Source organism: Vanessa tameamea, chromosome 2 (assembly GCF_037043105.1).
Source record: "Vanessa tameamea isolate UH-Manoa-2023 chromosome 2, ilVanTame1 primary haplotype, whole genome shotgun sequence".
Taxonomy (NCBI): Eukaryota; Metazoa; Arthropoda; class Insecta; order Lepidoptera; family Nymphalidae; genus Vanessa; species Vanessa tameamea.
The window spans coordinates 10,667,047-10,692,871 of record NC_087310.1 but is presented as its reverse complement, the minus strand read 5'-3'; the positions used below and the strand labels follow the sequence as shown (position 1 = coordinate 10,692,871).

The window sequence follows — 25,825 nt, the reverse complement described above, 5'->3', positions numbered from 1 at the left end:
AATATTTACTTATTAAGCTTATGTTAGCGATAACATATTTTTCGGAATTTTTTGGTTTTTTTTTAACCAATTTGAGCTTCGCAACATTTACGCGCTTTAGCTATTGGATTAATATAAAAATATAAAAAATTTGAATCATTAAACTAATATTGGAATAATATCCAGACGACGTTATGTCCTCTCTGAAGCATAATATGTATTCACGAGCACAACAACCCGACCCAAACCAATATGCATTTAAGGTCATAGATGTCAATGAACTAGACAGCTAATTTTATGAAGATATATTATTATTTTTTTTGTTTATAAAATATGTCAGCTTTGTACGTTTCGGCTGAGAAGAAAAGAGAAACCTCAGCCTGCACTTGTTGTACGGTCTAACAATTTGTTTGACGGAAACCCTGGGTTATAGCCGAGTTAATACATTCCCAAGGAAGGTTGGCGTGGCGTTGCTTTGGATATGGGTACTTAAGTGAATTATCAGGCCACCTGATCCACCAAGCGATGTGAAACTCGCAGGCTCGGCGATTTGAGTAAAGTTTGAGTGTTTAATTTTGCGTTAGGTCCAATATATTAAAATATTTTCGATACTATCATAATCACCAATGTAAAAAATAATAATTTGTGGTCTTTTTTTAATATGACATTGTCAAACAAAATGAAAAGTCACAGTAATAACCCATTTTTATACACTACTTGTCTATGGGCGGTGGTGGTCACCCAGTGGCCCAGCTGATTAATAATAACTTTATAGAAAAAAAGATGTGAATATCATATTTCGAAACGTAAAGGAATATTGTAAAATTGAGTCTCTAGAATTTTAGATTTGGCTATATAGTAAACGCATTGGATAATCCAATCCAATAAATCCAAATCCAATATATTTTATTCAAGTTAACCTTACAATATAGTATTTCGGAAACGTCAATATTTCAATTTTACCACCGTTACGGAAAGCAGTTCAGGGAGAAAAAACGGCAAGAAAAATAGTAGATTACAATAAAAGCCCGTATAAATAAACCTACCATCACTACTCTTCTGTTGTTTGGTGAGAAAGAAGATTAAAGAAAAGTGAAGAAGAAGAAGATTCTAAAAATAATCATCATCAGTATTTTTATTTACTTCTTCTGTCTGTAGTCCTGTCGTTGTTTTCTACGTATGATAGTTTACAGAAAAAGTTGCTGGATTCACTTTAATATTAATACTTTATTCGTATTAATTGTTAGTTCGTGTTCAAGTTTTCAATTTCGAGAAAGCGATTAATAAAGAGCTCTCTTTGAAATTGTTTTCTATAAGATAGTAACTGAAGATATGGCCGCCTTTGCACGCTTTTTTATTTATAGTATAATTATTAAAGTTTAAATTCATTTTATGTATCAAACTTAAAACATTTAACATTATTTTTGTTGTTGTTCTTTGTGGATTCATTTTACTAATTCACTTTGTTACTTAGATACGAATATTAAATTAAGCCCTTTAATATTTATATTAAAAACCCGGCCGAGTGCGAGTAAGACTCGAAGTCAGATAAAATACCTAAAAAGAAACATATCGATATGTTATATATAATATATTTAGCCAATTATTATTTATGTATGACATAAGTAAATCCTACAGAAATGTTATCAAATTATTTTAGTAATCTGACCTATAATTTAATATAAATTATTCTCTCGATAAACGGTAAAACCTGTTATATTATATAAATGTACCAATTATATTTGTTAATCATTCAAATATTTGATTGAATGAATATTACATTCGAATTATATAATAGCATATTGAAAGGAATAACCTATTTTTATATAAGGTTTCCAACTTAAGATCGGATAGCCTTATGAGCTTAGCTTATGTAAAGTAACATGATTAACAAACAGCTTATGTCGAAATTAATCCTTTGAATAAAACGTTTATCTATATTTATTTTTCTGAAGAGTCGAGAATCTTTGGTTAAGGAATCTGGATCAAACTTAATCTGAATCTTCGACCAAACTGCTCCACTGTATTTTAATTATATATATAATTACTGTTTGTTGATAAGTTACGTGTTCAGTGGTAAATTAATATATCGTGAAGTAATCTGCAAGTGAGTTTTGGAAGCTGTCACACGTGTATCCGTCAAACTAGTTTAGAGGTACAACTCGACCCGAAGCTTAACAACGCCGTTGCCGCTTCTACGCTGGTGTGATGCTCTCCATGGCATTGTACGGTGCAATGATGGAGCTCTTTTTCGGAGACCGCAGAGTGTCATAGTAATGAAAGAGATACGAGGCTACTACATGGTGTCGTGGACGGTTGCAATATTTATCGAGAGCGATTCGACCTAGGAACTCCAGGCGGAGATGCTTGCTGAAGTTTACCGGTTCCTGGTGGATACAAGTTTAAGCAGCGATCGTCCAGGGTCGGCGGAGTGAAACGAGTTAGATCTTTAGCCTAGCGAGCCCTGATTCGGAGGTGGGAGGAGGATTTTGGGTCCCCTGCTGCTGGTCTGGAGACAATGGAGGAGATCCGGCCTCACATAAGTCACTGGGTTGAGAGGAATCGCGGCACACTAACCTTTAGGTGACGCAGGTGCTTACACGACACGGCTGCTTCGGTAAGTACCTGAAGAGAATAGCCAGGCGGCAGGCCACACTGATGGAGTGTGCCGCGTGGGGACTCCAAGCATTCCTTGGCGGCAATTATCATCGGAGACCTTTCGCTATCGAGCGGGATAAACGCCGAGGGGTTCTGCGAAAATGTTATATCGCAATAGAAGGCCACGGAGCGGGAGTATGAGGAGAGTATCTTAGCTGACCCGCTCCGCTGAAAAAGACCGGGGAGGAAGCTTCGGTGCGATGTGCTCCTTAAATAAAATACCGATAAATTGGGTTCTTTTTCCACCAGCAAAATTATTGTCGAGATGGATTTGCTGTCAAATAAATTCATTTTTCCTAAATAAAATTGGCTAAGGAAAGGCGAATAATGACGATGGTTGCGTTTTCTTACATTAAGCATTAAGTTAAGCTCACCTGCTATGACAAATATACGTTTCAAGTCTTGCTAACCTATTTTGTTATGAATTAAAGATGGTAATCTACTGATTTTATTAAGTTATTGTATACACTACTTATTGTTGTATTTTAACTTAAGATTTTTTCTAAATGCGTATATAATACAAAACTTATTATTTAAATATATAATGAAAAATATAATAAACATGTTTAGAAATATTTCTTAAGATTATGCCAGATTATACAAATTCTTAGAGTGTGTATTATTTTTATGACATATAATTTGAAATTGAAAAACGGATATTTTCCTTCATAGATGAATAACAATCGTGTGATGAATTAAAAAACCTTGTTTGAACCATTATCACATAACAGTCAATCAGATGTTAAATCGACAGTTCTTTGAACCACCTGAACATCGGATTTTCAATTAGAATGAAGCTACAAAAATTTATACAAAATAGTTGATACTGATGTTACTCATACATGTGTCATAATATTTAAAAATCGAACTAGTTCGAAATTACTAATTAGAAACAAAATATATAACTTACCATGACAGCGTTGATTTTAAAATCCATGTGGTTCTTTACTTCAGCAGCGAGCTCCCGGACTAAGAGCAGGCCGTCCTTTCGGATCACCTCCACGTTGTACTCGTGGTATTTCTGAATTACAAAAAATTATGTGTTATTTAAATTGAATACAAAATCCATTACAGGTTATATTAATTCATTCAATTAATTTTTGATGTTAACCATTAGCTTGGTTGTTACCACCCGGGCAAGCGAAGTTTAAGCGTGTTTGATTTGCCTTTATAATTCATTTCGTTTTCGGTTAAAGAAAAATAAGAGGCCTTTTCATCCGCGGGACTTTTTCGGAATGTTACTAATATGTAATCATATTTAAAATCATGTATAAATATAAAAGAGTTAACTTTTCTCCAAGTGAAATATCATAATTTTGAGTTAATAGGGATTTTAGTATTAACTCGTAGCTTTCTGATATTTATCGATATGTACTTTTCTTTCTATAGCGTTTTTTATATTTATTATTAACAGTTTCATATGTCATGTCTACTTTGTGTGTGAATGTATGTGTGTGTGAGTGTATCTGAGTGTGTGTATGTTTTGACGTAAAACCTCATCTTTAAAAAAAGAATTGTTCGGATTTATTTCTACTTTTCAACTCTAAGCCAAAAACGACGTATGAGTCCATACAGTCATAATTATATATATTTTTATAACAATATTTGTGTATTAATTAGCTTAGTATTATGCTCTCAGCTTCTTTACTTTAATTTTTTATGAAATAACAATTTGAAATTACAATTTGTGAAGTCCCTGTCTCCATTTGGATACTATACATAATAGGATATATTTTTATTGTAATCTAAGTTTATCAGCCAATCTCTAATTTGAAGTTACTTTTTTAAGACTAAAGGAGACATAATTTTATTTATTTTATTATATATATTAATTTAAAAATAATGCAGAACATTATATTATTATACCATATATGTTTTTGACAAGTTCCATCCCAAAACTGAATAAAAGATCCTAAAATTGAGTGAACTAGTGTTCAATGCACAGATAAAACAAAATGTGGATTGACGGACAAGTTACTCATCTGTTTTCAGAGCCTAAGAGTAGGAAGGAAGTAATATTTTTATTATATTACATAAATAATGTTACGTTTTATTTACATATCTCTGATATGTTAAATTTATTGAAGTTTCACAAGTAACATATCAGATTTATATATAACACCAAGTATAGAAGTTTACTTTAAATATAAACTACGTTCAAATACTACCGCCCACGCATAGCTTGTGTTTAATTATAGGTTTAGTAAACTGTTATAACAATTGTAGTTCAGGACATTATTTCAACAAATAGAGCACTAGTAATATCGGCTCCGAGCAGGCGCGTAATTTAATGCTTTCATGAGGGCTGATAAACATCGAGAGGAGTATAGCGCTCGCATTATTTGCGAAAATGACAACAATCGCGTCGCATTCGCGCTACACTACGCGCTGAGTTATTGGGTCCAACATGGCGGCTCAGACCTGTCAAATTTAAAAATGGAACGAACACGTCCGGAATTTGGCGTATGCTAGCTGCCAAATTATTGTTATTCGGCAGAGGCGCCCGTCCCGCGAGCGTTGTTATTGAATTTCGGAGTGTACCCGATGTCGCCTTTGTTATGGTATCAAATCTAATGAGATATATTCCACCTTTTTTACATATTTTTTATATTTAATTATAACTATAAGGTTTCGAAGTCAGAAAAGATAAATCGAAACATTTCTCATCACATTTAATTTCTAATTAGTTATTGCCTTCTTATAATGCCTTTGTTAATTTAAGAACCAAAAAAAGGTAAGTAATTCAAACTTTTTCATTTCGTGCCTGAGTTGAATTTGTTACAAATTAATGGCCGAGAGTTTAGGTAAACCATATAAAGATAATGGGAATTGGAAATTAAATGAGGCCTTATACAAAGGCAATAAACCTTTTTACTGTAAACCAGTCGCCGGTCACCCAATAAAGTTCATTTAAAGTGTGCCTCCAAACTCAGTATAAAAATGGCGTACATTGAAATTTCAATGCGAAGCTGATTTATACTCCAATCAATACAACGATATAGATTTGCTATTATTTGAGCTATTATTAGTGTTATGAAAAATCTTTATCTAGCCAACATAAATAAAGTTATTTCACACAGACGATATTTTTTTTATTTACGGCAAGATATTCCGATGCAAAAATAGATAAAAACCAACATAAATTTGAACTTTGTAATTCATATGAAACTAAATTTTTCGTCGCTCTGCGCCAAAACACTTCATATTCTAATGAGATGCTTTAATGTTTCTCTTCAAAGATGGGTCAAGTAATGTTTAATTTGTTTAAAATTTATTAAATTAATGATAATTTTTTAAATTATTTTATTGAATTATCAAAGCTAAAGCTATATTCCATTCAGCTTACACATATCTAAAGTCCAATCATATGCCTTTTAAAATATGTTAATACGCATATCCGAACGCTATGAGGTGGTATAGAAAATATAAACTAACATTTAATTTTCCGGAATATTTAATGAAGTGGGTGAATATTGCAGCGGGAGCGACCCTCGGGGACACATTGGCCGACAAGGAAACTGAATTCAATTAAGGCCGTTAATTTAATCCGCTCTCTAGTCTCGCCATCCTTACAGCCCGCTGATTGGATGATGTTTCATACGAATAATAGTTTTACGATGAGTAAATGAAATATTGATACGAAAGTTTACGTAGCTATTAATTCAAAGCTGATTCCCACGCAGGGTTGCAATATATATATATTTTTTCTAAAACCATATTTGACATTTGAAAACAACTTTAAGTAAAAAACATAATTCTTAAAAAGAATGTTCAACAAAAAGTATTCACTAGCACAATTATACTTATGGATAAGTAACACAAATTTGGCTGTCAAATATGCTTTAGTCCGCATTGACTACAAACTGTGAATTTTGTACTAAACGAAAGAGGTTCGCTCACTGGAAGTACATTATATAATATCATTGCATAACCTCTTTCGACCTCTACCCATTGTTAGACATTGGAAATGCCGCAATGTTATACTGAGTTAGGTCAAACTTACGATTCTAGTATTGCTCAACAATTTTAACACGCTGGTGATTTTTCTGGGCTATTTGTCAAAATTTTAATATCGATAACATCATAATAAAAGTTCACTTTATTATCACAAAGATAAAACAATAGCAAATAAAACAAAATAATATAATGTTACAAAAGACGTTCTCACAGACAAACTTAAGATAGAGAAAATGGTCGTGACGGTTAAGGTATACAAGTTTTACAAGATATAATAAGAAACATAGAAGCGTAAAAATCATGCTATATTTTCGGAAATAGAAACCGTATATTTATATACAATAAGACTCGTTATCAATTACAGCCGCAATATCATTAGTTTGTTATCGATTACCAATAGACCAGAAAACTAAATTTTATCCAAACCTGACTATTTTTCGCACCATTTAATGTCTATACGCGGCTTCAAAAACGAATGGAATTGCTCTACGCTTTATTTAGAAACGTTATCGTAAATACTAAAAAGGTAAATACGCTTAGTCACGATACGCTGATGTAAACTGAAACGATGGACCGGGGTTCCTTGCCGTCGAACAGGACTTTCCACTTGGGCCGCATTTGTGCGTTCCACACACAAGAGAACTCCATTTGCCCGCAAAAAATGTGTCTACGGAATAGGGTTAGTCGTGCCCGCCTTTACGATAACATCGCGATTTGATAGCGTTTTCTAAAGATAAAATCTAATATATCGAACCTACTACGTCCGGCCTGGCTGTTATCAGTTTAATTATATGAAAGCATGTGGTCACCTGAGCGTCTATGTAGGTGCAATTTGCGGTTCCTACTCGACCGCACTCAATTCGATAGGTGTGTCTCATACATAATTGTGTTATCTGCTTTGACGGATATATATAAATACATCTTATGAGTCTATAATATATACAGGGTTATTGGTAATTCGACGTGTTCCCGTTACGTGATAGGGGTGACTATTTGCGATATTTTTAACCCCCATATGCATGATGCAAAAGTGAACCATTGTTGAGTTATCGCGTTTTTTAGATTTTTTCAAAATAAGTCAAAAATGCAATTACAAAAATTTATTAAAAAAAGTATCAATTAAAATGTATTTTTTTTTCTTCTGATTTATAAAAACGATTAAACACCGGATATTTTTCAATATTTAAACAATAATTATCGGTCCAAATTTAAAAATGCGAGACGGTAAACGATATTATTTCTATGTAATTTTTTTTTTCCCTCAAATATGCCTGAAAAACAAAAAAAATCATTATGAAACTTGTTCTGCAGGTTATTTTAAAAACATAATCGTTTACTTAGATTTCCGAAAATGTATAAGAACAAGGAATTTATTTCAAAGCAACCGAAATAAAATGATCAGAAAGGACGCTGGTGGAAATTCGTATTCGAACATGACCGAATTCGTACAAAAGGTCGCTCTTTAAAATTCCCACAAAATTGATTTAAAATAATATCCAATACAATACAATAAATTTTTGAAGTTGCATTTTTGACTTATTTTGAAAAATCTAAAAACCGCGATAACTCAAAATTGTTTTATTTTTACATCATGCATATGGGGGTTAAAATTATCGCAAATAGTCACCCCTTTCACCTCCTAACGGGAATACGTCGAATTACCAATAACCCTATATATTGTCTATAATAGAATATTCATATAAAAATATTATCCAAATTACTAAGTAGATTTAGTTGCGATTCTTAAATTTATTTAATAATGTATAATTATAACTATTGAGGTCTTAGTCTTGTTTAGTTACTATTTACACCACATAATGATTATAATTATTAATACAAAGTCCCCGGACATAGACCCTTCTCCAAAATAGTCTTCTGGCGTACTGTCAAATATTCCGTAGCCCATCTGGGTGAGTACCACCCACTCATCAGATATTCTATCGCCAAACAACAATAGTTAGTATTGTTGTGTTCCGGTTTGAAGGGTGAGTGAGCCAGTGTAACAGGCACAAGGGACATAACATCTTAGTCCCCAAGGTTGGTGGCACATTGGTGATGTAAGGAATGTTTAATATTTCTTACAGCGCCATTGCCTATGGGTGGTAGTGACCATTTACGATCAGGTGGTCCATATGCTCGTCCGCCAAACTATACCATAACAAAAGAATATGTACTAATCTAAGACTATGAGATTTAGAGATCGTCAATTTTATAAAATTTAACAATATGGTTTATTAATCACATAAAATCAAAATCAGGTTCTTGTTTTAATAAATATACAAATCTCCTACGTGTACAAAATAAGGCTTGTTTTGGTATTATTCGTTTCGCTTACGCTTAGCTTAGAAGCAATGAAAGAAAGTAGTAACGTTCATTATATGCTAAATATATGTGACAACATACTATAAATCAGCATTAAATATACAACATATAAAAATTAATAAGACATAATTGATATCTATATTAACATTATACATTTGTTTGTTTGTATGGATATATGTAATGATCAAATTCAAATGATTTTTTACTGATAGAAATCTACATTAATGAATTGCAACCGTGCGAAACCGGGGCGTGTCACTAGTATGAAATATTTCAGGTAGTTCTAGTATAAAGGGACAGCATTCAATCGTTTATTTCACCTTTGATGGTTTACTACCCACATATTTCAGCCATCGCCCAACAAACTTTCCAACGTAATTATTTACTGTAAACTTATATTATGCAACCCTTTTGTTTACTTTTGAAGTAATAACATTTGTTTTACGTGTTTTATTTTTTAAATATAAATTGTCGTTATTTTCATTCTGTCGAAATCATTCAGATTCAGATGTAATAATACTTGTCGTATGTAAATCAAAAACATTTATCTGTACTAATATTGTAAATATGAAAGTAACTCTGTCTGTCGCTCCTTCACTGCCCAACCAACGAACCGAGTTTGACGAAATTTGGTATGAAGCAATCTTGAACTGCAAGGAAGGACATAGGCTACTTTTTTTTGCCTAACACATGACATCTAACCCCTAAAAAGCGAGCGAAGCCGCGGGCGACAACTAGTTCGAAAAATTTGTCAAATTTTTATTTTTTGTTGTTAATCGTTTTACGCAATTCATATTCGGTATGATAGTGTTTTTTATCGTATCAAATAGTCTGCGATACGAGAACTTTTAAGTCTAAGGTAACGACGCTTCGTTGTGGAAAGTGTGCTGTATTTTAACGCTACGCGAAAACAGATGGATCTTTGTGAACCCACCATTTTGCTATGCTTTTGTCGGTTAATAAATAAAACATTATTTATTAGTAGATCAAATTCTTTTTTTTAGTTATATCTTAAAGTTTAGTTAAGTATTTTTAAAATATTTTTATTATTTATATTAAGTATTCATATACGTTGATTGGATTTGGATTGATTATTTAAGATTTAAACAACTTTCATCCCTTCTTGCAAATGTATAAAACGAATGAATAGATATTGCTTTATACAAACAACAAACAAATATATACAAAAACCTAAATATATGTAATGTAAGTAAGTATGTTATAAATAATTATTAAAACTTACATTACACATAAAGATTCAGAATAGATTGTAGGAGATAACACTAAAGTTTTTGAAGCGCAAAGTAGTGAACAAAGCATCTTGGAATTTTCAATCCGTTCAAATGTTCGATCCTTGCTAGATATTAATATTGAACATTTTGCTGAAGTCCGTTATAGGATCTTTCATGTTTTATAAAACATTTCGTTATATATTTAGTATAGTGTAGTTATTATAAGACATTTCGTTAATTTTTTGTAGAAATATATTATTGTAAATCTTGATGTTTAATGAACAATATTTTTTATTATCATACGTATTACTTGTGCATTAAATTGAAAAACAGCTTTGCATTAATAATTTATACGCAATTTTGAACTTACTAAAAATAATATTAAATTTTACTTTTTTTAAATAACAAAATCATAAGAATGATTCTCATTATTATTATAATATAAAAACTTTTCAAAGAACTCCGAAGGTATTTCAGAAAGCGATGTTCGACATCGACGTCACCTATCCTAGTCTACCTTGCTCCACTTTTCACGGAGATAGTGACCTAAACCCGTACATAAGGCCTTTATAAAATACTAGTGAAATTAGGTTAAACTCTATCTACTTCGAGCCACGGTGAGAACATCCGACTCAGAGACAAACGCATTTCAAAAGATTACATGGATATAGATGAAATCGATGTGGTTTCACAAATCATTTACGGTTATTTCACTCAAAATAATCTTTTAATACTTGATTTTATTCATTCTAACTTAAAATAATAAATTATATAAAAAACTTTTCAGAGAACTTCGAAATCAAATATTGTTATACGAGTACAAGCCCTGTCCTCCCGAAGGACAACGTTTATTTCATCTCGCTATTGCAACATTTTGTGTTCGATGTTCTTGATCATTTCACCGCCGAGCACGAGATGATTAACAATCACAAATCAAGCATACATAAATTCTGGTCCAGCTTTGAACTAGGAGGAATCTTCAAATATTTTTTTCTATACTGATATGCTATATATAATATTATATTATTTGCTATTTGTGTTAAAGTAATACGAGAGAGTAATGTTTGGTGTGTTTGACATCAGTGGTATAACGTTACAGTCAAAATATTCTAAGTAAAACAATGAAATCAATACCGTGATCATTTAATTGAGTTACTGAGTAAATATGAGTACATATAAATGATTTATCGCGGTGATATCGCGTAGGTAGTTGGCGCTAGACGCCGCTAATATTGAATAAGTTCCGATGGCAAAGTTTCTCTTTCGAAACATTATATTACTTTCAGGACCACGATCTCGGGCTGAATTTTGATTGTTTTATCAGAGCAGCGGACATGGTAATGAAATATTATGACGATTCTAATAAGGATTTAAGTTTTTATTCCCATTTCTTTTTTTTTTGGCGATATACGATGTTTAATATTTGTTGTAAATTATTTGTGACGCGTGACTCACTGAATTATTACCGAAACCTAAAATTAGTTCATTAATAATTAACGGTAAGTGGTTTAATTATTAGACATGTTTTAATTGTGTTTTTCCCTTGAACTGTATCTATTTACGAACAGCCTTCGTTTAGCTCTTGGTACTTGCCTGGTACGATTATCATTTCATATACATAGATTATCGCCGTTGATTATTATTTAACGTTTTGTTTCTCTACAGTTTATAGACTAAACTAATCATATTAATGCAGAAGCATATTAATATCAGAATCAATTTAAATTTATAAATATATGTTATAATAGTTTCGTTGAAATCTATTTCTTATTGTACTGTGCGTCGTGTATATTATTGATCGCGTCGAAGAAAACTCCGAAACACAATCGTCACTATCAATCGAACACCACGCTTAATTATCGTAGTGGTAAGAGTACTCGGGAGTACGGCGAGTGTATTTCAGCAGTATCTGATACTTCCCCAGCCCCCGGTGTCGTAACTGGGTCGCGAGGAGGAGAGGCCCGCCGGGAGTGGCAGGGGGGTGTGAACTCTCTCGTTGCGTTTTTGTAGCAGCGCGTCCGACCGATCGGCCCAGTGTTGCCCCTCGCTTCACTTCTAAAGCGAAAAGAATACCACACACTTCTCTCGAATGCCGCTATAAAAATGCGTTTACTCACGTTCTGTATTTGATTCATTTTTGTGAAGTGCCGTCCGAACTCCCACAGGTCGACGCCGAATTTCAGTGCCCAATTCTTGACTCTGTAACAAAAAACGTAATATATTTCACACGTGAATTCGTATCTCTTACGTACTCGTACTCGTACAACGCATCATTTGTCACGGCGTTTAATTAAGTGTCTCGGTGGATCTATGGCCTTGTTCCGTTTGCACACGAAAAAACTGATCTCAACATTTCAAAGAAATTCAAAGGACGAACTAGTTATTTTATATAATTATAATTGTATATGTGTAAACTATCTATATATCGTTTTAAATTCGCTTTATCCGCTATTATTTTCTTTACTTTAATGGATTGACATATTATTATATAATGCGTAAATTTCAAAGTACATATACACATTTCTCGTATTCATGAAGTATCACTATTATTTTTTAATTATATAATTTCGTAACGGAGTGTACTGTTTCAACACAATGCACAAGGATCCTAGGATACATGCGCAGAAACTAATTACACGATAATACACTCTGTGATGGTGTTCATTGTTTGATTAAGAAATGAGAAATATTTATTTATTTAGAACAACTGAGCGTCACAAATAAAGGTGATTAAAAATTAAACAATAAAAATAACTGACAACAATAAATTAAAACCACAAATAATATAACAATATAATATCAAATAAAAAAATATGTTAATAATTCAATATGAATGGGGTCTCAATACTATTATTTTAAATATAGAATAATAATAATAATTACAATCGTTTTTGTACGAAATGGGGAGTGAATTTGTTTAAGGTATTTAAAAAACGAATATACAAAGCTAATGAGTATTATTAAAAGGATAAATTATTTTCGGCCATTGTCAGCAATTTAATAATTTTAAAAATTTCTTTATCTACCACGATGGTACGTGTGGGCAAAATCTTGCACCTGAAATTAAAACCACCATTATACAATATTAAGTATTACTGTGTTCCGGTGTAAAGAATGAGTGAGCCAGTACATGCACAAGGGGTTCATTCACAAGGTATTGAAGGTGCACTGCAGATGTAAGTGATTTTTTACAGTGCCAATGTATATGTGGTAGCGACCACTTATACATTGGCATCAGGAGACCCATTTGCCAATCTGTTTACCTATTTGTTTGATATGAAATTTTGAACGCACTTGGCGGTGGTGACAATTTATAGTAAATATGTTCTGTTCCAAATTCCCGAAAAAAAAAGTTTCTTTTTATAATATGTCTTCTGTATATATAAAAGCTGCATATAAATTAAGTGTTATTCGATACTTATTGTAACACAACATTTGACTCATAAAGAAAAATATCAGCATCTTATCTGAGACGTGACAATCATAAAAAACGAAATAATTCCGACGTGAGAAGGAAATGTGACTGGAGGAAAGCGGATTAGGCATTTTTTCCACTCGGTAGATCGCCCTTGTAACAAATAAATGAGTACATTATTAGAGGTTACAGTTGCGTTCATTTTATAGCAATATGAGAGATGCGAGCTGTCATCGTGATGAAAGGATCGATTTAAATGACGAGTGTAACGAGGCTTGCGGAGATACAGGCACTCGAACGGCTGGTTCGCAATTCAAATTATTTTGAATTTATGAAATTCCAAATATGAAAAAGTTTTAATTGTTCTATTTGAACTACAAAAATAACTACTATGAAATGTTGGTATTAGTTATGAATTCGTAAATGAATTAATTTACCACAAATGCGTGATATTTTTAAGACAATACATAATTATAGACTTTTGTGGCCATTTTAAGAGTTTTTTTATATAATTACGAATTTCGAATACATTATAAACATACTATATAATGTATTAGAATTATATATATGCTGTTCTTATTTTAACATAGTTAATTAATTTTTTTGCGTCTTCGTACTGGCAGCCATGGATCCCGCGCCATAAAATTAAATTATAAAGTATTGCATCTCGGTTCTAGTTACCTTCCCGATAACCACGATGTCTCTGCTGGTTAGTTCCGCTTTGATGTTATGATCCCTTGAAGTTACTAGTTGCACAATTATGTCAACATCCTTAGTATAGTGGTTAACAAGCCGCTCGGGCTAAACTTAATTGGGTTTTTCAATCAAGAAATTTTCAGTCGTAGTCCGAACGTATGTTATAATGTTAGATTTGCTTCCGAACTCTCTCCAATCGTATCCGATTACCATGCTTTCGGATTATGAAACTCTACGTATAGTGCATCTATGATCTAGAATATCATCTGTCCAATTTGTTAGTCTCCCTTAGAAATAAATGGCCATTGTATTCGGAATTGGCTATACCCATTTGGATTTTTTTTTATTAAGAATTGGATTTGCTCAGTCAGATTTTCAGTCCTTTTGCTTTTAAAAGTAACGATAATTACATAATGAATACTTAATGCTATGAAGCAATTTATATATTTATATATAAAAAAAAAATTAAATATATGTTACTGTTAGTATACGCAATTAGAAAATGACATAATGAAGGTTGTGATATTTATCTCGGCGTATTTTATTATTTATATGTTGGAGTAATGTACTCTATGGGCTAGAGTTTACAATTTTTCTGTAATTAAGTTGATTTGCTGAAGATTTTCCGCTATCTCTACAAAATAAATACTGATATATCTGTGATTATTTAGTTCCACTTAGCTAACGGTAGTGCCTTTCTACGTACGCGTTAATTAATATAATTAATTAATATAATTAATTAATATCATTTTATTATTAAATAAAACTCATCCAAAAATCGACTACATATATGTACATCCCTGGTCATCATCTATTGTACTGGGATACATACATTTATTTTTTAAATAATTATGGAAGTTTTTCACTAACTTAGTGAGAGTCAAATTAAACCCCCACCGGTTCGAAAAAGAAAACCAATCCAGACATATTAACTGCGCATATTTGTCTTGATTCTCAAAACGTTCTAAGTTGACTTAATATAGAATAATCTAAATAAGGTTTACGATATCGTTTATACGACGTCTATTTATGTCCAGTCGCAACATATGAATAGAACGTAGAACATACGCTTTCGTAACAATCTATTTTTATGTTACTAAACTCTTTATGGAGCTAAGCAAAGTTTAATAAAGCTATTAATTATAGTTGATGCATTAACTACGTACACCTATGAAATTATTTTCGCAAGTACGGATAAAAGGTCGGATATCAAGTCTATTTTCGTTCTACCTGAAATAAAACTATATATTATATATAACTTGAACAAAATATTTTCAAAGACTTTGAGTGTACATTTTTAGCATATATATTAATTAAATACCAAGCTAAACCAAGTTAAATATAAATTATATATCAAACTTATGTAATGTTAAATACAAATTACAGAATTAAAACACTTTTAGCTTGATGACATTATAATTTACTTTTGAATGACAGCCTTATAAATATATGGCAGTACTTTAGCAAGGAAGTGTTTTCTTATACTTAAATAGACTTTATACGTACATCTTCGCAACGTCAAAGAACCCTTTGAGATTTCGAAATATGCAGTAGCTCATAGCAAGGGAACAGATATTAAAAACGTAAGGAAGTTTGAATCACGTAGATTCGATAGATCCAATTCTTCAAAATGTTTCACATCGCAGGCTCGTACTTCTTTCATCATCATCACCAAATCATTGAAACTGTTATTTAGATATGTACTCATCACATATTCTATCGCCTAACGGTAATACTCATTATTGTTGTATTCCGGTTTGAAGGGCAGTGCGCCAAGTGGTGACTACATACCATTCGATGGCACATAGTATGAAACGGTGACAATTTTTTTTTGTATGACTTACAATCTATCAAAGATAGATTTATAATTCAACAATAAATATAATAAGATTAATATTAGATTTATTTATACTTAAGGTAAAGGCAAGTTTAAAATGTTTATTTTAAAACCGACTTCAATAACGGATGAGGATGCTTATATTTTTTTTATGTATGTTCAGGAATAACTTCGCTATTCGATTACGGTTGCGGCTCGACAACTGTGTGATAAATACAGAAAAGAGTGTAAAAATATCCACATTATATTCATAGATTTGAAAAACCTAAAACGGTTTTATTGTCGGTGAAAGAGAAGGAATGCTTGAATAAAATGTAACGTTGGACCGATCAACGTACAGCCGTTGTAGTACAAAAGTCCGGTCCCAAGTTGACACCACTGCTAGCGGCTCCTAGTCCGTACCTCTTTCTAAAGATACTTTATGCCCTGACGTCGAATATTCAAAAAGAGACACCCTGGTGCATGCCGTTCGCCGATGATATATTTTTGGCAGCTAAAAGTGGTATACAGGTCCTCAAAGTGAAAAAATCTGTCTTCGTGTATAGGACCGGAATGCTGGACCGTGAAGGAGAAGGATGTTGAGATGTAAGTTTGGAGTAACGACATTCTCGTTACTGCAAACTTCCATCTCAACATCATTCTCGTTATTATTCGCTACAGAATAAGAAACGAGTATATAAGAGGAAGTCTGAAAGTAGCACCAATGATAGAGAAAGTGAAGTGGCTATTCCCTTTGAGTTGGTTGGACATGCGAGGCGAAAAGAGGAGACACACGTAACTAAAAGAGCTATTAGCATAAGCATAGAGGGATGGAGGAGAAGATGACGATCTAATAAGATTGGATATGAGAGAAATCAATGCAAACGATCAAAAGAGGAGAATCGAAGGAAGATACAAGCTGACGTCAATTATTTAAAAAAAATCGGAAATAATAGTGATATAGATTATACAGATTCGTCATATATGGACATGTATTTGCAACATCATTTTTTTGTTCGAAAGAAATTTATGGGTCCGATGGGGTCTCAATTACGTAAAGAACTTCAATAAATGTCACTAATTGCTGCTACATACTATTAAAGTCGCTTTTTTTGTTAAAAAACTTTTCTTTAAATCTGAATATTCTCATTAGCAATCAGGGATGTTCGCGGTCATTGTACCCACAAGTTGGGCCGTCAACGACAGAAGTTGCAAATTTTAAATAATTTAAAATGTTCCACGGATACCCGCTGCCTGCACCGCCAGGTGTTCGCAAGCGTTTTCAAGCTAGGGGCGACTAAAAATACGATCTACCAAATGAAATACTGAAAACGATTCTTTAAGACTTCTAGCTGCGTCGAAATATTTTCTTAAATTTTCAACTCGTTTACAATTTTTTAATGACCTATAAAAATTGTTACATTTTCTCTTCAAAAACTAAAGCTCTTTGCTTGTCGTTGAAATTTCAATTAACATTAATCGTCAGGTAATTAAAAGTCAGGGTAAATTTATGTTGATATGGTTCTATAGACAAAGATATGTTTCTTGTCACTTTCATTTTGATGATGTTTTAAGCCATTAAATCTTTCGTATAAATAATCCCAAGGTTTTTAATTAAAGTTCTTTGACTAGTTGAATACAATAAAATTAAGCGTAAAATATTATATTTTATTTTATTTTCAATATTAAATAAGAATATTATATTAATAGAAGATACAGTAAATTTCGTTTTTTAGCACCATGTTTATCTTTATAGCAAAAATACTGAATAAAGCCTTTAATAAAAAAGCGCTTGAAACCCATAAGGAAGCTGCGGGCGTGAACGCGTACACTATAAAAAGAAACTTTAAACACAATCTTTCGGAGTGTAAAAGTTTTGAAAGGCCACAACAAAAAAAGGCTAAAAGCCCGTCGCTCGTCCGAAAGTCCTAAAATAAATCTGGATTGCGTTAAAAAACAAAGAGTCACGGATTAGCACTGCCGAAATCCACTTTAAATATCTTGTTACTGTAATCTGTTTAACCCTTGGTCCTGGGCCGACTCCGGCAGACTCGGGCTCCGAGAGTAACCCGATTTGACTCTCACCTGATTTAATACTAAGCGAGATTTTTACCTACTTCAGATATCGAGTATATTTTTATTTTAATGTAATCATCAAATGTCGCACTTATGCTTCATATTTTATAAACAAATGTAAAGAATTATATTTTCATTTATAAAACGATATTTGCTTCATAAAAAACAGATTAAATTCAATTTCACGATTAAAATCGGATAACAATGAAAAGTTTAATTATATAGAATTACAACTTCAACGTTAGTTCATTAAAGATGGTAAGTGTTGATACCTGGTTGCATTCGATAGTTGTTTTATTAATCAGTGTCGTCGTAGCAGACGGGGTGTCAGACGCGGGCCCTTACGTAAGCCAGCCTCCGTAGTACGCCGCCGCCCGGGCCCGCCCCTCGTCCCTCTCTAGATCAATACCCGAGCCGGTCGCCTTTGACATGTGCCCCGCGTGCCGCTCCGCAAATATTTACGTTGTGGAAACAGATCATAACTAGTTTCATTTGCCTGTTTGTACGCCGACCCGTACAATATAAATATTTTAACTGATAGAGATTAGGACTCAATTCGCTAATTGAATTGAAGATTTTTAGCTTTTAATTCGGTTATTGAATTTGTCATTAAATTCAAATGACCCAATAAAAATAGCTGATTATTATAAATAATATATCGAATAATAATATGTCAGGTGGATTAATTAATTCCGGTTTTGTCGCTTGATTATATTATTTTATTTATTATATTATATTATCAATTTCCTTATTTATTTAAATATTATTTATGTTATATATAGTAAACCAAGAAAATTAACTTTTTACATATAAATGTAACCAAAGAGACAAATTAGCTATCATTGAAAAGGTCCTCCCTTCGAGTTGTGACTTTTAGACGTAATTTTTTTCTTTGCCGCCCCAACTTCCGTTTCGGAAGTTAACAATAATTCTTCATGATAACTTCGTTAAACCAATACATACTTTTATACGAGTGTTTTTTTATTTGTATGATACTGTTTATCTTAAGATTGGTAGATCGAATTTAAATTGAACTCGCTGCAACTTTTATACTTATGAATCATGCTATTAGTATAGTAAATGGGCGAACTAATTATAATACATAAATAAATAATTTGGTTTTTAAATATATTCAAATTTATAATCACATGTAAACTTCGAATTAAAATAAATTATATTAAATGTGATATATTTATTCACGCCAAGCGGTCTTCGCTCGCATATAGCATTCGGTTATATAACTGTATTTATTTATAAATTTGTTTTATATTAATTATCTTTTAATATTTTCGAAACCACAAAGACATATAACTTACACGCAGAACTTTATATCATCGATTTTTTATGCATTAATTGACTAGCCATTTTCTAATACGTTTTCAAGATCTACAAATCTCTGATATATTTTTAATATAATATTAGTTTCGTTAGCGTTTCGATTTACAAGTACCTTATGTGAAGTTTTACCAATGATTGAAGATAATCAGTTAGATTGCTATTAAGAGCAAAAATTTTTTAATTTATATAAAAATTTCATAATATTAAGAAAAAAAAATTACGCCATAAAAACCATACAAGATCGGAGTAATACGAATTACTATTGTGGAATAAATAGCGGTGCGTTTATTGGAACTAATGAAACGGAAACGTATAGCTACGGGCTACGAAGCTACGAACCGCTACAATGCTACGCGGTAAATAATCGAAAAAAGTCTGACCTAATTGTATCGGCAACAAAAGAATTATAATTTGTTATCATAATTTATATAACGATTTTTTTATAAAATGATGAAATAAATCTTATTTCCATATTTTCCTAGTATTTAAATAATCATATATTGTGTTTTGTAAAAAAAAATAACTCTATTCAAAGGGCTAAGTTTAAGTAAATGTTTTTTTGAGTATTAATTATATAACCAGAACATACTTTCAGTAAAGCAAAAGTTGGAATATGCTTTAATAATTTTCTTTAATGACAGAAGAGACCAAGTTCCCAGCATTCCAATAATACATCATATAATGTATGTAATTATTATTGTTAGACTTTACATAATGTGTTTTTATTTCATTGAGAGCGTTAGTAATCTATGTCTAAAGTAAAGTAACAAAAAAGAGGCTTTAAATGTCTTACATTGGCCCAACAGCCAATGCCTAATCGCACTTTTGAGGAGAATGTTTAGAGCTTATTCCACCACGCTGCTCTAACGCGGGTATCCATGAAAATAAAAAACCACTGGTGCTTCTCTGGGCTTGAACCCACAATCGTCGGTTAAGATGTGTTCTAACCACTAGGCTATTGCGTTTTGTGAGCACTGAGCCATGTCTAAAGTAATTACAGGTAATTCCTATCGTAATTGCCGATCGGCTGACAGCCAATTGGTTATATGAGCTCCCTGAGCTGGCACGGCAAGAAGTATAAACCAGACCTTCCACCGCCAATGAACCATAAAAGATAAATATATGTTATCCTCTTGTGCCTGTAATGAAATTGGTTCTGCCACTAAATCGAAACACTGCAATATACAGTCAATACTTTGTTGGAAACATCAGAATTTTTGAAAGTAGAATAACTAGTGTGTGGTACCGACCCAAGCGGGTGTAAAGCCAATTTCCAATAGTAAATAAAGAGGAATTGATTTGATAAAAAAGCTATTCGATTAAAGATTTGATGACTTTTAAATTTAGAACCTGTAAATATTTTAGAATTTTTACAATGTATATAACGTAATATATATATATATATATATATATATATATATATATATATATTGATTTAGAACGCTGGATGCACACGATAATTTAATAGACCATTAATGCAAAATAATTAACGAAGTTATTAGTATTAATTAATATGTGGTTAAGTTCGAATAATTAGTAACTGACATGTATACATTAAATATTTAAACCTATATTTAATTCATTTTAACACCAATTTAAAAACGACAACTCTGTTTTGACGATTTTTCTTAATTGTGAGAATTTCTATAGTATTCTTTCTAAACAGTAAATCTTTCTAAATTACGAGAGACGTCTCTCGTACCGCCCATACATATTTTTAAATCCTTCTCAATATTAAATTTTAGTCATTGATATTAACTTTTATTTTTTCATTGCGCTCGATTGAATTTTGTCTTGTGTGGTTTATTAATCAACCCACATTAAACTTAACGTGGATTGTTTTATCGATTTAATGAACATAACACAACGCCAACGCGAGGTAGGCACTGGCGTTGGCGTTATATAAATACTCGTATTTATTTTATTAACCTCTTATTAAACATGACGTTTGATAAGAACTATTAGAAGACCACCTAGTGCTTCTTCTTGAAAATACTAGGATGAATTATGACTAAATGTATATTATGCTAATTATAATGTAAAAATAGACTAAAGTTGCTTTATGTTTCAGAATTAATATTTATAAATAGTAATATATCTTTTGCCTATACTTTAATTTAATTTAAAAAATATTATTATTATTATTACATATATTTTCCAAACATAGAAACAGTACGTTTAATTTAAAGTGCAATTATTGGGTCGTATTACAATCAAGGACGGTATTTTAAAAGCGATGGAGACTTGGAGTCCCAAGTTCGAGTGCGGACTTGGAAAACTTAGGGTAGTAGGGTTTCCAAAATCACAAAATGCTGATTTGAAATAGGCTCATAAAATCGCTTTTGAATCGTAATGTTACAGTGGTGAATGAAATGTAAAGCTACCACCGGTTCAGAGAGTAGATTGTATGAGAAGACCTGACAAGAAACTCAGAAATTACTCTTTTCCGCCAATTCAATTACAGAGATGTTCAATAAAGTACAATCAAATGTATATACATATATCCTGCCTCCTGGAAACACACGACTACTAAGTCTATACTTTTTTATCATTAATATAATCTTGTATCATGTAAAAGATAAGTCTTTTTTTACACTTTTTTAATTAGATATTTGGCAGGGTATTTCACCGCTATTGAAGCTACGCTTGATATGTCTCACGTCGTGCCGAATAGCGAATGGGAATGAAGGAATACACACTGCACATGTTTTTGAACATAGTTCTCAACGCTGATTGCCGTGAACAAAATTAATTACAATGAACATTATTAGTACTTAATTTTAAAAAAAAAACACGTTTTCTGAATGAAATAAGTTTCTTGAAACGAGTTTAATAGGGTCTATATCATTTATTCAATTATTAATATAATGAACCCTTTTAATAGGATTTATTAACACGATACTAAGAACTCCGTTGAAATTCATCGTAGCATAAATAGCGGTAAAATGTAATATTCACTTTAAGAATTACTTCTGAATCAATAAACCTAAACAAAAATGATCCGAAGGATGTAACGACTGTCGGTAGTCATTAATGAGGATATTCTTTTGACGTATTCTTTGCTAGGTAATCTAAAAAAAATGTATATATATACTCATTATATGAGTATAATAATTAGGCACACAAATACTTCACATTGACAAATACTTCACTTTTTTTTAAATTAAAATATTAAAAATATTATTTAGACTCTCATTCATTCATTCTTAATTATTTCATTCAACAAAAATCAAATCGATTTATTATTATTACGAATGTCACCTGAAAATAATCATATCGTATATATTGCGTAAGCCAGAGTGACATTTTATATATGTATAGATTGCTTGTTAATTTTTATTTACCCACCGTGGAGTATATTAAGAAATTTTTACCTAGAGAAAATTCCTACCGTTTTTTTTTTTGCGCGCAATATGCTTTTGTCAGTTGACAGGAGCAGAAAAAATTGCGGTATTTTCTTCTCAATTTGTGTTCCTTATTCTCCATACTATATTTTTTTCGAGGTTTTGTGATTTTGCTGGTTGTGTAGAAAGTATCTTTAAAATAAGTATATATATTTGGAGGTCGAAATTCGTACAAATTTTCAGTGTAATGTCTGGTCAAACATTTCTGATACGAAAACGTTTTACTTTTAACACTATAACTTGCAAGCGCTTCAGCCCTTTAGTAATTTGTAATTAAGTAGATTTTGAGATTAAGTTTCAAATTAAAATGAGTCGGGTCTGTTGATACTCGTGACTCGTCATATAGAATTTACGCATCGTATAAGTCTCCTTGAACTCTCTACCCTAAAGTATGAACGTACTTAGTTGACTCATACTCATAGGAAATATGGAACGATTTACATCCAACATTTTACATCCGATGTTGAAAGTTTTCCAATCTTATTCTGCCTTTAAAATTATTTCAGTTATTTAAACGATAGGTATATAATAAATATGAAAGTAACTCTACTCTAAACGTCTGTCTGTTACGTTTTTTACGTCCCAAAGAAAGACATAGACAGATTCTCAAACCTAACCTGGTAACCCCCATCGTCCAATATGTGGGCAAAGACGCAGGCGAAAACTAGTTGTATATAAAATTAAGATTGTAAATGTGTCCTTAAGTATACATATGATTAAAAACAAGGATACTATAAATGACTTGATCATCTATTATTTATATAAAATGTACATAAGTTAATTTAAATAAAATTTAGGTACATAATAATAGATTTTATTAATGACTGAGTGAGTGAAAGTATTATTTCAAGGGAAATTAAATATTGGTGAAGGAAGTGGTCTTTATTTTCAACGTCTTTGGGTGATTCACCGATGCCATCGAGTGAACCATTCTAACTTTGCAATAAAAAACATACCACATTTCCTGTGATTACTTCAATAAATAAACACGCTAATTCATAACACAATATTTACAAATGTATAAATATATATGTATAAGCAACATTCATTTATATATTATACTATAATTTATATTAAAAATCTACCTTCACATATGATATTCAGATATGCCTAAGATTGTCTAACATAAAACCGTGCGATCGTAAAGTATCCTTCCGTGTTCATATTGTTTATACGTTACCGTTCAGCAACACAGTGTGTTTGGCACAAAGCCGGCTGAAATAAACGCCTTACAGTCCCAGCTGCACATAAACCCTTAACATGAAATGAAAACACTCGTGCACGACAGCTAATGTCGCCTCCCTAACGTTGGACGTTCAAGTTACAGCGTCAGTTATAAGGATCAATCTTCATGTAAAAACTAAAGCAAGTTAGTTGCTACTTATATAATTACTTGTTGTATCTACAAGAAAACTAAAGTATTAATAGATACTGTTCAGTTAACTACTTGCGTTTGACATGCCTAGAAGCTTGTTTCAAATTATAAAATATGCTGTTTTAAAATTCGTGAATTATTAACAAACAAGTAACTCGGAACATATCGATTGGCTCCACTCTTCACAAAAAAATATTCCTTCACAAACTGTAGAATATGCCTCGTTTTAGTCATAGGAACGTATGGCAGGTTCCTAAAGGATGCAGGCATCGAGTTAGACTCTATCGTACTCCGAAGGAGATCAAATAGTAATTTTATGCTATTGTGTAATTATTATTTTTTGTTAATATATTTTATTTGTTTATGAATCTGTGTAGGGCACTTTAAAAGTGTATTCAAGTAAAGCAATGCATATCAAAAGTAATTCATTGTGCGAAGAAAGGGCGAGTTACTGTATAGTATTTTCTCGGAGTAATATACAAAGTATTTAATGTTCTTATTCATTTAACTAAAAAAAAGAGGAAATGTAAAAGATACATGGTAATATTATAATAAATAAAATTAAGTCAATTCATATTCAATAGTAATATAGAGTCAGAGCATTTTTTATGAGATTTGATGATAATGAAGATAGGCTGAAATAGTCTTTTTATACGATGTAGGAAGCCAAGTGGGATAAAAACTATGCATAAAAAGCAAGAAGTATTTTATGCGGATACTTACTCATTATGTGGAATGTCTTCGAGCTGGTTAGCGAGCGCTGCCGCCAGCAAGGCGAGAAGCAGTAGTGGGCGCCGAGTCATGGTGCCTAACGCCATCGCACTCCCCACATGACAAGAGAAACACCACACCACTGGCTCTCCTACATGTAATTACACCACCGTTCGCACTGCACTGCAATGTAACTAGGACTGAGTCATCGGACTGTGCGGGGGGCTAGGTCTAGAGGACGTGAGGCGGGCGAGCCGCAGGGCAACAGAGTGTCGCGCGAGAAAGAGCCGCGCCGCCGCGCGCCCCCGCCCCGCCCAGCCGCAGTGACGCTGCGCGCGAATCATACGCCCAATAACGCAGCCTTATTATTGAGATTTATTTGATCATGCATAGGGTTGATGGTCAGCGACTGCCGACCCTATTATTACGCCCTAATCGAGAATAAGGTCTGCACGCATTCATATGTCATGTGTGACGAAATATGTTTTTTTTTTTATTGACACGCTAGCCGTTTGATCATAATGAATGTTTGTTAGGAACAGATTATGAAAACGAAGGATGTCGGAGAGGCTATGGACGAGGTTCAGGGCCTCGGGTGCCACGCACATGCGTGGGCACGCCGCCAGGAAATCCTTTATTGATTCCCGCGCTCCCGCTTTCTAAGGAATGTCGCAGGCGTTGTTGCCGCCAAAATTCCGTTCGTCCTCGATTACAATTCGGACTAAGGATCACCACACGCGACGCAGATTGCTTTAATTTAATTAAGCAATAACAGATAAGCGACCTCGCATGACTCTCAAATGTTTACGCTTTCCTCTTGTATAGGATATTATTTATATAAAGCTA

General features: G+C 32.4%; 1 protein-coding gene across 2 annotated transcripts in view; it reads right to left on the bottom strand.

The window, feature by feature from the left end:
- The window catches only part of LOC113402015 (voltage-dependent calcium channel subunit alpha-2/delta-3), a 66,042-nt gene extending 40,806 nt beyond the window's left edge, over positions 1 to 25,236 (bottom strand). For both annotated transcript variants that reach the window (XM_026642109.2, XM_026642110.2), the window contains exons 1-3: positions 24,992 to 25,236; positions 12,266 to 12,347; positions 3,548 to 3,658 (exon numbers count right to left, since the gene is read on the bottom strand). In XM_026642109.2, coding sequence (XP_026497894.1) covers positions 3,548 to 3,658; positions 12,266 to 12,347; positions 24,992 to 25,086 — 288 coding nt within the window. In that variant the 5' untranslated portion in view covers positions 25,087 to 25,236. The remainder of the gene's footprint in view (positions 1 to 3,547; positions 3,659 to 12,265; positions 12,348 to 24,991) is intronic.
- Positions 25,237 to 25,825: the final 589 nt, after the last annotated feature.